The sequence below is a fragment of the Brachyistius frenatus genome, unplaced genomic scaffold (genome assembly GCF_029030835.1).
Source record: "Brachyistius frenatus isolate BFR_SWC_R1_liver_20210118 unplaced genomic scaffold, ASM2903083v1 Contig_37, whole genome shotgun sequence".
NCBI classification, from domain to species: Eukaryota; Metazoa; Chordata; class Actinopteri; family Embiotocidae; genus Brachyistius; species Brachyistius frenatus.
The window spans coordinates 1,176,017-1,189,431 of record NW_027210636.1 but is presented as its reverse complement, the minus strand read 5'-3'; the positions used below and the strand labels follow the sequence as shown (position 1 = coordinate 1,189,431).

Genomic DNA, 13,415 nt, shown 5'->3' with positions numbered 1-13,415 from the left:
AGCTCAGTATTTATGTGGGAACTTTGCTCTCATCTGGCAGCTGGACAGTGAAGAGTAAATCTAACTAAGACTGCAGGAGGGCAGAGGCAGAATTGTAGAGAGTGAAGGAGCTCACGTCTCTCCCCACTGAAAAGCCCACCTCTGTACTGTAGAGCGTTTGCTGTCCGGGCCCGTCAGATGTCGAACTCCCTGCCAGGAAATCTCAGGCAACATTTTTTTTTTTTTTTTTTTTTAAGTCAGCGTCTTCCTTTAAATCTCTTCTTGAAAGCACACTTCTTCTTTTTTTTTTCCTGTCTTGGACACCAACATTCTTTTTCAAGATTCGATGCCTTTGGAATAAAAACGGGACGACCCCACCGCATCATGCTGAAAAAGTTTCCCAAAATTTGGTCTAATGTGAGTCTTTGCAGCGGCAGGTTGAAAATAAAACGGGGTGGTCAAAATATTGGGAACACTTTTCAGTACGGTGCAGTTTGGATTACGTCGCGTTGTATTTTGTTCCTAATAAAATCATCCTTGAGCGTATAGAATAACTCTTCAAGCGCTCGCGTGACAGCTAAAGAAACGTTGAATGAATAACGGGACCAAATAATTGAACGGTTGTATATTTAATGAGTCATTTCCCCATCGTTCAAATAAAAAAAATCTTCAGAGATGATCCTGCTCAGAGTCAGACTCTCTTAAACAAACTGAAATAACTAACGAGGATACATTATTCACTCCCATCTCCTCGTGGCCCGGCTCATTTGTGTTGTCAAAGGGACTCCAGACGGGAGATTGCGATTCAGTCCGCGCCGCTCGGAACTCGACTATCTTTATCCCGATTTGCGGCTGGGATGACATCGCTCCCGCACACATTAATTACACGTCCGCTCATGTTAAATATCACCGCGGCCACGTGCTGACGAAGAGCACCGGGGAGAGGAGACGTGTGCGCGGTGGCAGTTTGAAGTTCTACATTCGCCCGCACGAAGCGAGTCCTGTAGTTCGGATCGCGCTGCGAGAAACATCTGTCCTCCATCGCAGCGGGAGCCGCCGGTTTCCACCGGGGGAGGATTTAAAAAACATGAAAGCAATCAGGTGAAAACGACGACAACAAATGCTGTTATATATGCACATCTTTAAAAACAGTTATGGGACTGAAACTTCACTCTGAGCAAATCTAATATAAAATGTTTGAAATGCATATTGCAGTTTAAACAGTGACTAAACACCAAATCCACTCGCCTCAGTTCTTTAATTACACATACAGTCCCTTTATTACATTATCAACTGATCTTGGTCGTGAATTATTTTCTCCCGATAATTCATTCTGTCACTGGGCGCCAACCAACCGCGACGTCACCCGTTGGTTTGTGAACTGCCGCCCTGAAGCTTCGGCTTCGGTATTTCTTTGGTCGTCGCCACCTCGCTGTTTCGGAGCCAGAAGTGACCATATTTGGACAAGCTGGGGGAGGAGCGACAGTGGATCTGACACAACGTCCCGCGCACCTACGGTGGAAACCTGACTGCACCACAGGCCTGTCAATCAAACAGAAGCGCCCCTAAAAATACAGCTTTTTTTTGTTTTGTTTTTTTAAATCAATGATCTCGACTAGTTCTGCTGAAGCATGTGCAGGGTTAAACTAACGATTCAAATAGCTCTTCAGTAAAGTCTTGCTCCTTTGATATCTCGTCAAAAAACAAAGATTCGAAAAAGAAAAAGTCCTTGAAATGGAGTTTTATTACTTCAAACTCGTCATGTTTTGCTTTGTTGTAAAATGAGTGAAAATAATCTTTTTTTTCCAGAAGGTGGAAACACAATTACCGCGCACCTTGTATTAGCAACAGTTACCGTGTTGTCTAATTACTGTGTAATTACTGTTAATCGGATCTAATGGAACCACACCTACACAGAGAACTGAAAACTTGGAACAACAGATTTTTTTTTCTTTTGACTTTGATGTTGCTTATTTAGTCACGAATATTTAATGTTATTTAGTAAATACAAAAACAAAAAAAGAGGTTTTAACACCTGATTGTTTTCTGTAGTGTTAGCTGGTGTGTTCTCAGCTTCACTAAATTTATAGTTGATCAGAAAACAGCCTGATCTCACAAAAAAGACATGAAATAACCACGATTTCTTAACACCACATTACCACGGCAACAATGCTAATGTAAAGTCATTTAGGATCCTTTTGTCGTGGTAGCAACAAAAACATGGGACGGAGAAGTGACGCAGTTCAGATGACGTCTATATATACAGTGGAACTTTTTCCTTATTAGGAGGAGATGAGTTGGGTGGATGGGTAAATAGACTTGGATTTTATTAATCCCACAGTGGGGAAATTCAGTAGAAAAGTATACTTGGCTGCAGGAGACCGCAGTTCGCTTCTTGTTTAAGAACAAGTGTTATGTCGCGTTCAGACCAAACGCAAAGCGACTTTTTTTCCTTGCATTCCCGTGCAAGTACGGACACGCGAGTAAAGCATTTTCAACTCGCCCGGAGCAAACTCGTGTCCTTTTGCGTTGGCTTGCGACAATTTGCAGAAATTCGCAGATTTGCATGAAATCTCTCCGCGGGAATAATTCGCTTTGCGTTTGGTTTTAAACTCTCTATAACACTTCCAACTGCAGTCGGAGAATTTCTTTTAAAAGCAGTTTACTGTACAAGTGTTGCGTAACTTTAAGACAGTCGTTACTTGACCACACCACACATTTCAAGTTAACCAAAACCATGAACTAGACCTCAACTACAGCGTTGTCACACCACAAAACATAAGCATATTCTTCACTGTGATTGTAGTGGATTGGGAAAGCATGAAATTACCTCACAGAAATATTAAAAAAAACAACCTCAACACTGCATTACAAGTGTGATGGTACTGAATTAAATAGTATGTGCCTCCACCGCTATGTATAAACACAACCTCTCTGTGTCAAGATTGTGGACACCTACAGTATGTGAGTTCACATTGTCAGGAAAACATGATAATAATGCTGAAATGAAAGTGAACGTTTAATGACCAATGTAAAGGATCAGGAGTGGACAGCCAAATTAAAATTCTCTCATACAGATGTTAATGTAGTACGTTTCCTGGTTACCTAAGTGAGAAACCAATGGAAATCAATGGACAAAATAACCAGAAGAGTGCAATCTTGATCTGTTTTGGCTTTTAGGGAGTTACTGCAAAAAAAGAAACCAAGAAACCACCTTTAATTTAGAGGCAGTGCAGTAAATTTCTCTATCTTTATATTGTCTCAACATGTCTACCTTCATATCCCCCATGCCTAACAAACGCTAAAATCTATTGTCGCTCTTATCTTCCATTCTTTTTGACGAGATTTCGTTAGTTAAATCCAGCTGAATATTGACAGCCACGACACCAGCCTATGTTTACTTTAACCTACTGTAACCCAGCTGGTACCAACATGACAGATTTTCTGTTTTCAAGAGGAGTCAAACCTGCAGAGGATCAGAAAAACCTCGGATCATATCAGAGCCATAAATAATCACGTTCCTCATGATCGGTGTAATATACGATCCACACCGACTCTGGAGGCAAACATTTTTTTTTTTTTTTTTTTTAAATGGAACACGGGTGTGAATATAAATAAACTTCAGACTGCTGAAAAAATATCCGGCGTATTTTAGAGAGCGGTTTCTTCGATGCGGCGGATCCACAGAGCTGGAGGTCCGCGTTGCAACCGGCAGACACAAAGACGAGATTTCCTTTTCATGTCGACACACAGCAGCAGCTGTTGATGGATCAAACTGCAGAATCCAGGAGGATGGAGAGAGAGCGATAGAGAGAGAGAGAAACACCACCCTCCTCCTCCTCTACACTTCACTCCCCTTTTAAATCAGCTTTCCAAAACTGTAATTGGACCATTCACTTTGTGGCCTGACCCATTTCAAGCCAGATGTTTCCCCACCGTGCTGGGCTAATGGTGCTATAGATTTGGGAAGAGTAGAGCGTCTGATGTTTATACAGTGTTTTTATTGATGCATTATACATTTGTTGATGGAGGGGTTGGATCCTTTTTAACCTACCTCGCTGTGGAACCAGTGGCGGCTGGCAAAACAAATTATTTTGGAGAAGCCGGACTTCAGCTAAACCAAACCAAAAATCCCAAAACAAACCTATATGTGAGCCAGTAGCACTACTCAAACACAACTTTTACCCTCCTCTTCTTCTAGCCTGCAAATTTCTCGATGACTATCTGAGTTAAAGTCATTCATCTCAGTCACCAGCTTCTTTCCTATCGACAGCACGGCCAGTGTCTCTCAGTCTGTGTAAATGAGGAGGCGGAGCTATGTGTGTAGCTGCTTTGATGTGTACACAACAGCTGGTGTCTGTTAGGAGCACGGATATTGACGCATTTACTCGGATTATACTCATCAAAAGTACATTATCCGTACCGGATACTCATTTCAGCCGAGTACTCGTCTCATCTATAGACTGTATATAAAAGTGGACGTAGCCTCCGGAATCGCAAAATGAGGCCGTTGCGGAAGTGCCGTAAACTGCAATACCACCGAGTGCCACTAGGGGTTGGCTTCAAAAAGCCTCTGTAGACTCCCATTCAATTTCTCTCATCAAATTCTCGGTCTATAAAAATGTTCTGTATGTCATTCGCTATTGGTGGGCGGGACGTAGGATCGCCAGGCTTCCAATCAGATTGAGTCAGATCCTCGTCACTGTGGGTTGCCGCTTGGTTTATAGTGTTTTATCGATACATTATACATTTGTGGATGGAGGAGTTAATTAAAATGTATGTTATGAATCTTTTTCATCCTGCCTTGCTCTGGAACCAACATTTTCCTGCGTTTATCGCCGGTATCTAAAGCACAACCTCCATCCTTCTCTTAAAGGTCAGAGGAAGCCGAGCCGAAAAGGTAGAATCGACTGTTTTGAGTGGCAGAGTTACTCTCACAGAACAAATAAGGATCGCTGCTCCGACGCGGATCTGCACAGTAGGACTTATGAGCCTCTCCTCTTTCAGCAGAGAGGAGGAGCCGCGGAGCCTTACCTCCGCCGCGGGCACTCCCTCCGGCGGGCGGCAGTGCAGGACGATCATCCCGTTGATTGGCACCTCCTTCCCCTGGGGGTCCTGCTCAAAGTTTTTCCTCAGGTCTGTGTGGGGAGATAAGAGGCAGCTGTCAGGTATCAAGTGTCACGGTCAGCCTGGCCTCAATCCCCTTCAGCGGCCACTCGGCACACCACGACCTTCAAAAAAATAAAAACCCGCTACAGCCTGTGCAGGATAGAGAGGATCCGATGGTCCCTGTGCGGGGGTAAATCTGTTGACAAGGTGGTTTGGAGGATACACTGGATGGATGGAGTGAGCGAGGATTGCTCTGATCATCCCGGGGCATTCATGTGCATACAATAGTGACGGATCCCATTCGGCCCCATTTCCCCCAAACTGCCTTTGATAGCTTAGTGTGCTGCAGTTATCCACTGAAAAACGTTTAACATGGCAGCTTCTTCTTTTTCTTTGGAAGAATAGAAATGTGCCTTTGAAATTGTAACATCGGTTCTGAATGGGTTTCATGTACCCCGAGGATCAGGAGAGGTTTTCTCGCATTTAAGAGATCTAAATACAGGAAAAGGAGACCGTGGAAGCCTCGGTTCAGCCGGTGTGCAAAAAGGAGTGCAAATTTGCACATCTCTTCATCTGTGAAGTCGAATTTCTTTTTCTTTCCTCAAAGGACAAAACTTATTTTGCTTTCTTGATGTTTAACAGTATTTGACTTCTCTCTGCTCTCAGATAACTTCAAACACCCTCCGGCAGCAGTATCGGTCTTAGACCACGATGTGTCTGACTTTATTAGACGGCATTAGTTTGTGGGGGATTGATTATTTCATCGCTGATAACTCTGATTCAGTTTCTGTGAAGATAATATCAGCTTGTTGGGCACGAACCAAAGCAGGAATGTAAAATAAGGTCCTGTTGTCTTTTGGCTTCAGTTTTTTTTAGAGGACAGACACTGTAAATCATTTGTCGAATAGTACTTAAACCTCTAAGGGGAAATTCAAGGTTTTGTCGAGCGGCTGAAAGACAGTTTTATTTTTTTCTCTGTCTTTTGTCGGACCAACAGAGAGCTGAATATCAGCAGCAAGGTCAAGTTTTCTATGTTTTTAATTCATACAAGTGTCATATATGACTGTCACTTAGTCCTGGTTTAATTTGTGTTTTTACTGCCGACAAGTACCACAAATAGGTGTTTGTTTCAGGGTTTTAAACACAATTTTCTGACCAGTATAAAGGAACTTAAATAAATGGGTAAACCAAGCTAGTCTGCTGCCTCCAACTGAGCTGAAAATGTACAACAACAAAAAAAAAAGATCCTGACCCAGTTTAATTTGAAAATAAATCAATCTTATTAGACCTTTTTTAATTACAGTGTCCTTTATTATTTAAAGAAAAAAAACTAAGAATTGATGCACCAGAAATATTGTGTGTTTTCTTCTTTTTCTAAACAGGAAGCCCATGTGTCCCACCAAGAAACTCTAGCACCAATAATTTGTTAACATTTTTCTTGTTATGCTTCGTTAGTAGCAGCTAATGCAGCCTCGTGCCTCTTGCCTCAAGCACAGATGAAGACTGGTGAGCTCAATCTTTTCCTGCTCCACACCCCCGGATTCTCTTTTATTTTTCAGACTTGCAGTCTTCCGACCCTACCAACACCGACTCAACTATCATCATGTTTATCAAACTTCACACCGCTCCCTCCGGAAACATAAAAAGGCGTTATACCACTCCCCTCCCCTAACACACCGAAACACACTGATGTGTAAAACTGGAGGAGTTCTCCTTAAAATAAAAGTATGAAATCATATTTATGAACCAAACACAGTGTCACCTTCAATATTTACTGCCACTGTTTGGACTATTTTTGATTGTTTCACTCCTACATGCACCCTGAAAGTAGGTGAGCCTGAAATTCCCTCGCTTTGAGCTTTGTGGCAGAGTAATGAACGGTGTCGGTACTCACAGGCGATGCGGGCAGTCGCCTTCCGACTCTTGGAGGTGCCCAGGTGACTCCAGGCCACACAGAGACACCAGTAGTCCTCAGGCCCGTGGAAATCCTCCACCTGCTGGCGGGACACGTTGATCATCACCTCGCGCACCTTCAGCCCTGCAGAAACAGAGACAGTAAAATAGTTAGAAACGATCAATTAGCAACTTCGAATTAATTCGATCGAATTCTTGAAAAAAAGTGACAGCCTTATTTCATGCGCATGTTTGTTTGTCCAGCAAATATCTCGACAACCGTTCGTCCCATCTGCTTCAAACTTGGTGGGCGTGTTGAGGGGGACCCGAGGTTGTGCATTGGCGAATTTGGTGTGATTTGGACATGAGACACATTTAATATTAATAAACCTTTATAAACAGGCAGCTGGCGCTCTGTGCAGCAGGAGGGGGCGGAGTCTCGCCACGCAGCTGCAGTTCCAGAGAGGATCGCAGCGGACGTAGTCGAGCGTCTTTACCAACGTCCGCAAGAAAGCTACATAGCAATATCATAAGACAAGCAATCATGCTGCCAAGCAGACTATTTTAACCAAACACTACATTGTGGGTAATCAATTTCTTTCTCTGACTGCTAATTATTTCCAATTATATCCATATGTCATTTCTTGTGAGTTGATACAAAACTCCCATCTGAAGTCAGCAAGTGAGAGAGAGAGAATTTAGCCAGTCCATTGCATTAGCTTTGAACAAAATTAAGCTAAAACATACTAACAGGGCACTTCTCAAAATGTGTAATGTTTCCTGCAGGATACATGAAGGTCTAAACAAAATTTCATGGCATCAAATCCATTCATGTTACGTTATGGCATGAGTGGAAAAGTAACTATTTGGCATCATTGTGACCGCCATGAACGTCTGTTCGAAGTGTTGAGTCAGTTCATTTGGTCGATGACAAAAAAGTTGCCATGCTGGTGTCGCTTTAGAAAAAGTCAGAGGATCACCCGACTCACAAAGGTTCATGTTCTGGGTACCGTGTACATGTTCACAAAATTTTGTGGCAATCTGTGAGATAGTTGTAGACATATTCCAGTATAAAAGCCAAAAGTGGAAACCTTTTTTTGCCGCAAGAGGAAAAGTCAGCGCGTCACCAAAGTGCAGAAGGTTTATCCTCCGGGAACCATGAGATTCTGTAAAAAATGTCTACTCGATACACACAGTAGTTGTTTGTCTGTTCCATTCGACTGACTGACTCGAGCCATGTCGCCAAGTAAAAATATAGCCTCCGATTTTGGGTTGACGGTACCAGTTGGGTTCAGGCGGATCAGGTCTTAAGAGATGCATTTACAGACCAGATTTAGGTCTGTGCTTTAAGACACGTGCTGAGCTACAGCTAAGGGAGAAAACTGAATTCGGAAAGCCCTTAATGCTAAATAGGGCTCCTTAAAGAATCCGTAATCAATACCTCGATGCGTCTAAAGGCTTGCGTCAGGGATCAATGGGTTTTACAGGATTAGTTATGCACAAGTTCTTAGGAAGGGCTGACACACTTCCTAAATCAGTGCCTTCTCCTCCTCTCTGCTTAGCTCTTAGAGCATCACCAAAGAAATTGGCAGAAGCACAGACCCCCCCCCCCCCCTCCCTGGGGAGGGGGGGAACCCCTGCTGTATCTTCTGAGCGCTCAATGCCGCTAACAAGAGTAAAGCTAAATCAGCTGTAGCGGAATTAGCATTAATAATTTGGACTACACTTAACGGCATATGTAGTCTCCCCCGTGCAAGCGACACCAGGGCAATACGCCCGCATTATGCAACACAAAACGGCATGAGAACACAGCATCCCGCACAATGCTCTTATTACATTGGATATATTAAAGACGATAAAGAGGTGGGGGGGGGGGGAAGAAACGCTCTGTGTTCGAAAATCCTCTTAGGCAACGCGCTTGCGAGCGTTCTCGGTTGGAGACGCTCGTCACCCTGTCATATAGCTTCAGACGGGTATACAGCACCCGTATTTTAATCTGAGTCATCGGCTTAGGGCCTGTCACATGTGGGGTTTCTTTCTGAGCCCTCCGCAGCCTCCGGGCCTCCTCATTTACCCACAGCTGTATTCGGGACAAGAGATGTGCGCCATGTGCCGGGGGAAGGGAGGTGGTGGTGGTGGTGGGGGGGGGGGGGGGCAAAAAGCCACCTGTCGGTCTTCATGTCCATCCACTGTCTCTGATAAATAACGCTTTCATCTGACACGCTCTTACTTAAGTCAAACAGCCTCGCGGACTTCCCGAAATGAATACCAAATTAAAAACCAGAGTGGACAACGTCGGCGGAGCGACGGCGATAAATCCACCGCTGTCATTTACTGGGGAAAAATTACGAAATGGAGAACATTTGGTGGCGGGCGGTCCCACGCTGCGCGGCAGTTATAAATGACAACGACAACAAGGAAAAAAAATAAAGTGGGTTTTCTTCCTGTTCGCCGCAACCGAAACGCGCCCGACAAAGTTGTGAAACAAACGAGGCGGTTCGTCTCAATACGGCGCGCGGCGGTGTAGCTCAGCGGTGACCGGCGGTTGGTTTAAATCGTGATTGACAGGCACGGCGAGGGGTAAAAAAAAAAAAAAAAAAAAAAAAAGGACTTTTTTTTTATTTTTTTTTTTTTAAAGAAGAGTAATAAACAAAGCAGCAGCTTCACGGGTTGGCGCTTCCCATTCGCGGCCCCTGCAGAGAGTGAGACGCAAGCATAATTCATAATTTCTCGAGCAGGGGCAGAGAGCTGGCAAGTGACAGCGTATGTGTGGGAAGAGAGACAGCAGAGGAAAATAATGACTAATGACTCTCCCGTGGTGCCCCTGAAAATGTGTGAGCCGGGTGTGTTTTCGGAGAAAGAGCGAGAAGACAGACGGACTTTAGTGACTGATGGAGAGGAGGAAGAAGAAGAAGAAGAAGGCGGGAAGTTTCCCCGACAAAGCGGCGCATTTTACCGGAGTCCCAAAAAAAAAAAAAAAAAAAAAAACGAGCGTCGACAGGTGGTTCGCCGGAGACGAGTTGCCGCCGCCGTGTCATCTGTCAGCCCGATTTGTTTATAGGCAGAACACCGTCGACAGGGCTCATTAGAGGAAGCCACTTGATCCGCTCTCCTCCCCAATCCCCTCCTTGCTCTTCACAGTTTCCTGAGTCACTTGATAAATCCATCCAAAAAAAAATCACTCGGGAGAGAGAGAGAGAAAGAGAGAGATGGAGAGAGAGACTGGTTGGCTTCAGGTTTCGGAGCTCCGGGGGAAGAGGAGAGTGTCGCCGCCTTCGCCTGAGCTCATTTATTCGGACGTGGATGATGAAAACTTCATTAAAATGTTGCATCGAGGTATCATTTCTGCCTAAAAATGTTTTTTTTTTAATTTATTTTTTATCTTCAACAGGGTTTCACTGCAGCAGATAACTTTTGCCCCTCTTCATCTTTCTCATACTTCATCTGGTTCTCTTCTGTTAACCATCCAATCAAGGTGAAATGGGAACGGGGTACTGTTCCCATCGATCAATATGAGACTTTTCAGGAAAATGGCAATATCTGCTCAATGTACTGGCGAAACCCAAAATGCTGGTCCGCTGGCTGTGAAGCAAAGAGCGAGAGGGCAGCTCAAGATTAGACTTTTCCACCTTCACTTGAAAGGCACTGGCCCCATTTAAAGCCTGATGGTGTGTCATTACTGTTATTCTAATGTTATTTTACTAACTTCGTCAACGAATGCTTCACTATCGATATGTACGCTTTTGCGCCGGCGAAAGTCATAGCCGGTTGTCCATCCCGTTCTCGAGAATGCGATATCTCAAGAACGCCTCAAGGGAATTGAATCAAACTTGGCAAAGACATCCACTTCGTACCGAGGATGAACCGATTCGAAGGTCGAGGTCACAGTGACCCCAATTTGACACATTTTCACGAACGCGATATCTCAGGAACCCCCGGAGGCAATTTCTTCAAATGAGGCACAGTCGTTCACTTGGCCTGAAGGATGAACTGAGTAGAGTTTGGCGGCCAAAGGTCAAAGTTCAAAGTCACGTCCAGCTCCCGTTCTTGTGAACACAATATATCGAGAACGCCTCGAGAGAATTTGCTCAAATTTGGCAAAAAACATTCAGATAGTACCAATAATGACCTGATCAAATTTTGCTGTTTAAAGGTCAAAGGTCAAAGTTACTGTCACCCCACATTAACCCCTGCCCGTGAACGCAACTTTTTCAGGAACGCCTTGAGGGAATTTTTCTTTAAACTTGTCACAAATGTTCACTTTGGCTGAGAAATGAACTGTTTCGATTTTGGAGGTCAATTGTGAGTTCAATATCTATATGGGTTTGAACAGATACTACAACTTGAGTGGTTAGCAGAGGCATACAACCACTGGGCAGTAATTCTAGTTTTATCTATCTGAAGATAGTATTGTTGACTTGAAACGAGCTGTCCGTGCTTCCTCTGATGTGAATGATGAAGTTGTTTGGTCTGCATACATACATTTCTGCAACGGCTAAATTATTACCTACCCGTATATATTTGCTACACGGCTAGACAAACAACAATCACTGATCCTTCACTGTTAAAGGAAAAGACAGGAGTGTCTTTTGTTTGCTGATTCCTTTTTTTTAGGTTTCATGTACAACGGCTGAAGGAGCTGAAGGGAGGGAGAATAACCCCTCTGACAATAGGGAGCAAACTGTTGCTTTGATTGTGAGAAAAATCTGTGTTTACTCAGAAGAAGCCATTATCGGGGCATCTGTTGGTGCCGGGGGCGACTGTCAAAGCACCTGTACTGCGGGGGACGCTTTCACCCCATTGTGATGTCAGTCAATAACTCGCACAGAAAACTAAATATTTGTTGGCGGTTGTGAAATCATTTCATTTAAATGCTCACTTGGCTGCCGCTGCAGGCAGGGTAGGTGTTGCTCTAAACTCACGGAAGGGTTTCTTCAAATGTAACACCGGTTGATTTTAATTCGTCTGAGCTAATGTGGCTGTCGACGACTAACTGTACGCGGTTGTTTCTCAATGCTCGTCTTTTCCCTCTTTTGAAAGCCAGTCTGTCATTATTCCTGCGGCTCCAAATACTGACATTTTAACACAGCCGTTGACAGAGAGACACAGACAAGGTGCCTTGTGTTTTATGCGGCAGGTCGAAAAAGGTCATGACGTACGAAGAAGGGTTTTAGCCGGGAGACTGCAGTCAGAAGTTCATGACAAAGCAAAATAGATGAGACGCGAACGTCCTTGATAAAACACGATTTGACGTGGAGGGAACGACCGCACGCCCCGAGTCCGCTTCGTTCGGGCGAGAGGAAAAAAAAAAGAAAGAGTCAAAATTGAAATCAAAGTAGATAAGACCAGCAACTCATGTATATCAATAAATGTATCATAAAAGTATGTTTCTTAGGAATAATAATAAGTGGATACTGAATTTGATCAAATCCAGGCAACATTTGCCTCGCGGCGCTCCCGTATCATATCGTCACGTATGATCACGTGACGTCTCGTATCGCATCGTATCACTCGGTCTGTTCCTGATGAGATCTCATTTGTGAATCGACACGGTTGGTTTGCAGAGCTTCGACTCTTTGCATCCAGGGTGTGAAGTTGCTGCAAACCTCCAGCTAACGGCGACAAAACTCTGACGGTGGCTGTGTTTTTTCGACTCCATGAAGCTTCCTGTCTGGTTGAAAATAAAGACAAAAAAAAAAAAATGGAAAACTACCTTCGTTCATCACCCAGAAAAATCACATTCTGCTCCTACATCGAATGTTGAATGAGTTCTTATCAGCCGGTTTCTTTGATAAACGCCAACTGGGTGTCATCTCCCTTTTTTGGATGCCTCTCAGAAGTTGTGCAGATGTTTATTACTGCTGCGTACAACAGAAATGAAGAAGCGCTGGTTGTAGTGGTCGACCGCGCTGCGCCCGCATGCTAATAAAGCCAATCTGACTGAAAACACAACAGCTTTACTCACACAGACCTCAACACGTGGCTGCAGGTTTACATGATGTGCTCCCAGAGCTGATTTCCTGAACTGCATTTCCTGAACGCAGCTCACCGAGCATGACGCGTGGGCTCTTTATCAGCACGGCTCCGATGGGTGCTCCTTCGTTACGTTTTCTATAATTAATATGCGTTCATTTTCTACAATCAAATTCCAGTCCACTTATTTATTTACTGATTTTAAGCTGCGTCCACGTTGAAAAAGCGGAGTGTGTTTGGAAAGCAGCGGTCACGTTGACGATCTGCAAGTCAGCAACAACAGCTGATTGTTAACATTACGTTTCATCTAGCTGACGCTTTTATCCAAAGCATTTCAACCGTGAGGGTACAAAACCCAGAACAAGAAGAATCAAGAAAATACAATTTCTTCCAGAAAGCCAAACTACAAAGTGCTAAAAGTAAGTGCCATTTTAAGCGCTGCTGAAGTTCTCCTATTCAAG

At 44.0% G+C, this 13,415-nt stretch overlaps 1 protein-coding gene across 3 annotated transcripts in view; it reads right to left on the bottom strand.

Annotated features, from left to right (window-relative positions):
- The window catches only part of unc5db (unc-5 netrin receptor Db), a 298,267-nt gene that overhangs the window by 56,998 nt on the left and 227,854 nt on the right, over positions 1–13,415 (bottom strand). For all 3 annotated transcript variants that reach the window (XM_069701513.1, XM_069701515.1, XM_069701514.1), the window contains 2 exons: positions 6,983–7,126; positions 5,014–5,117 (listed from right to left, as the gene is read on the bottom strand). In XM_069701513.1, the coding sequence (XP_069557614.1) occupies positions 5,014–5,117; positions 6,983–7,126 (248 nt within the window). The remainder of the gene's footprint in view (positions 1–5,013; positions 5,118–6,982; positions 7,127–13,415) is intronic.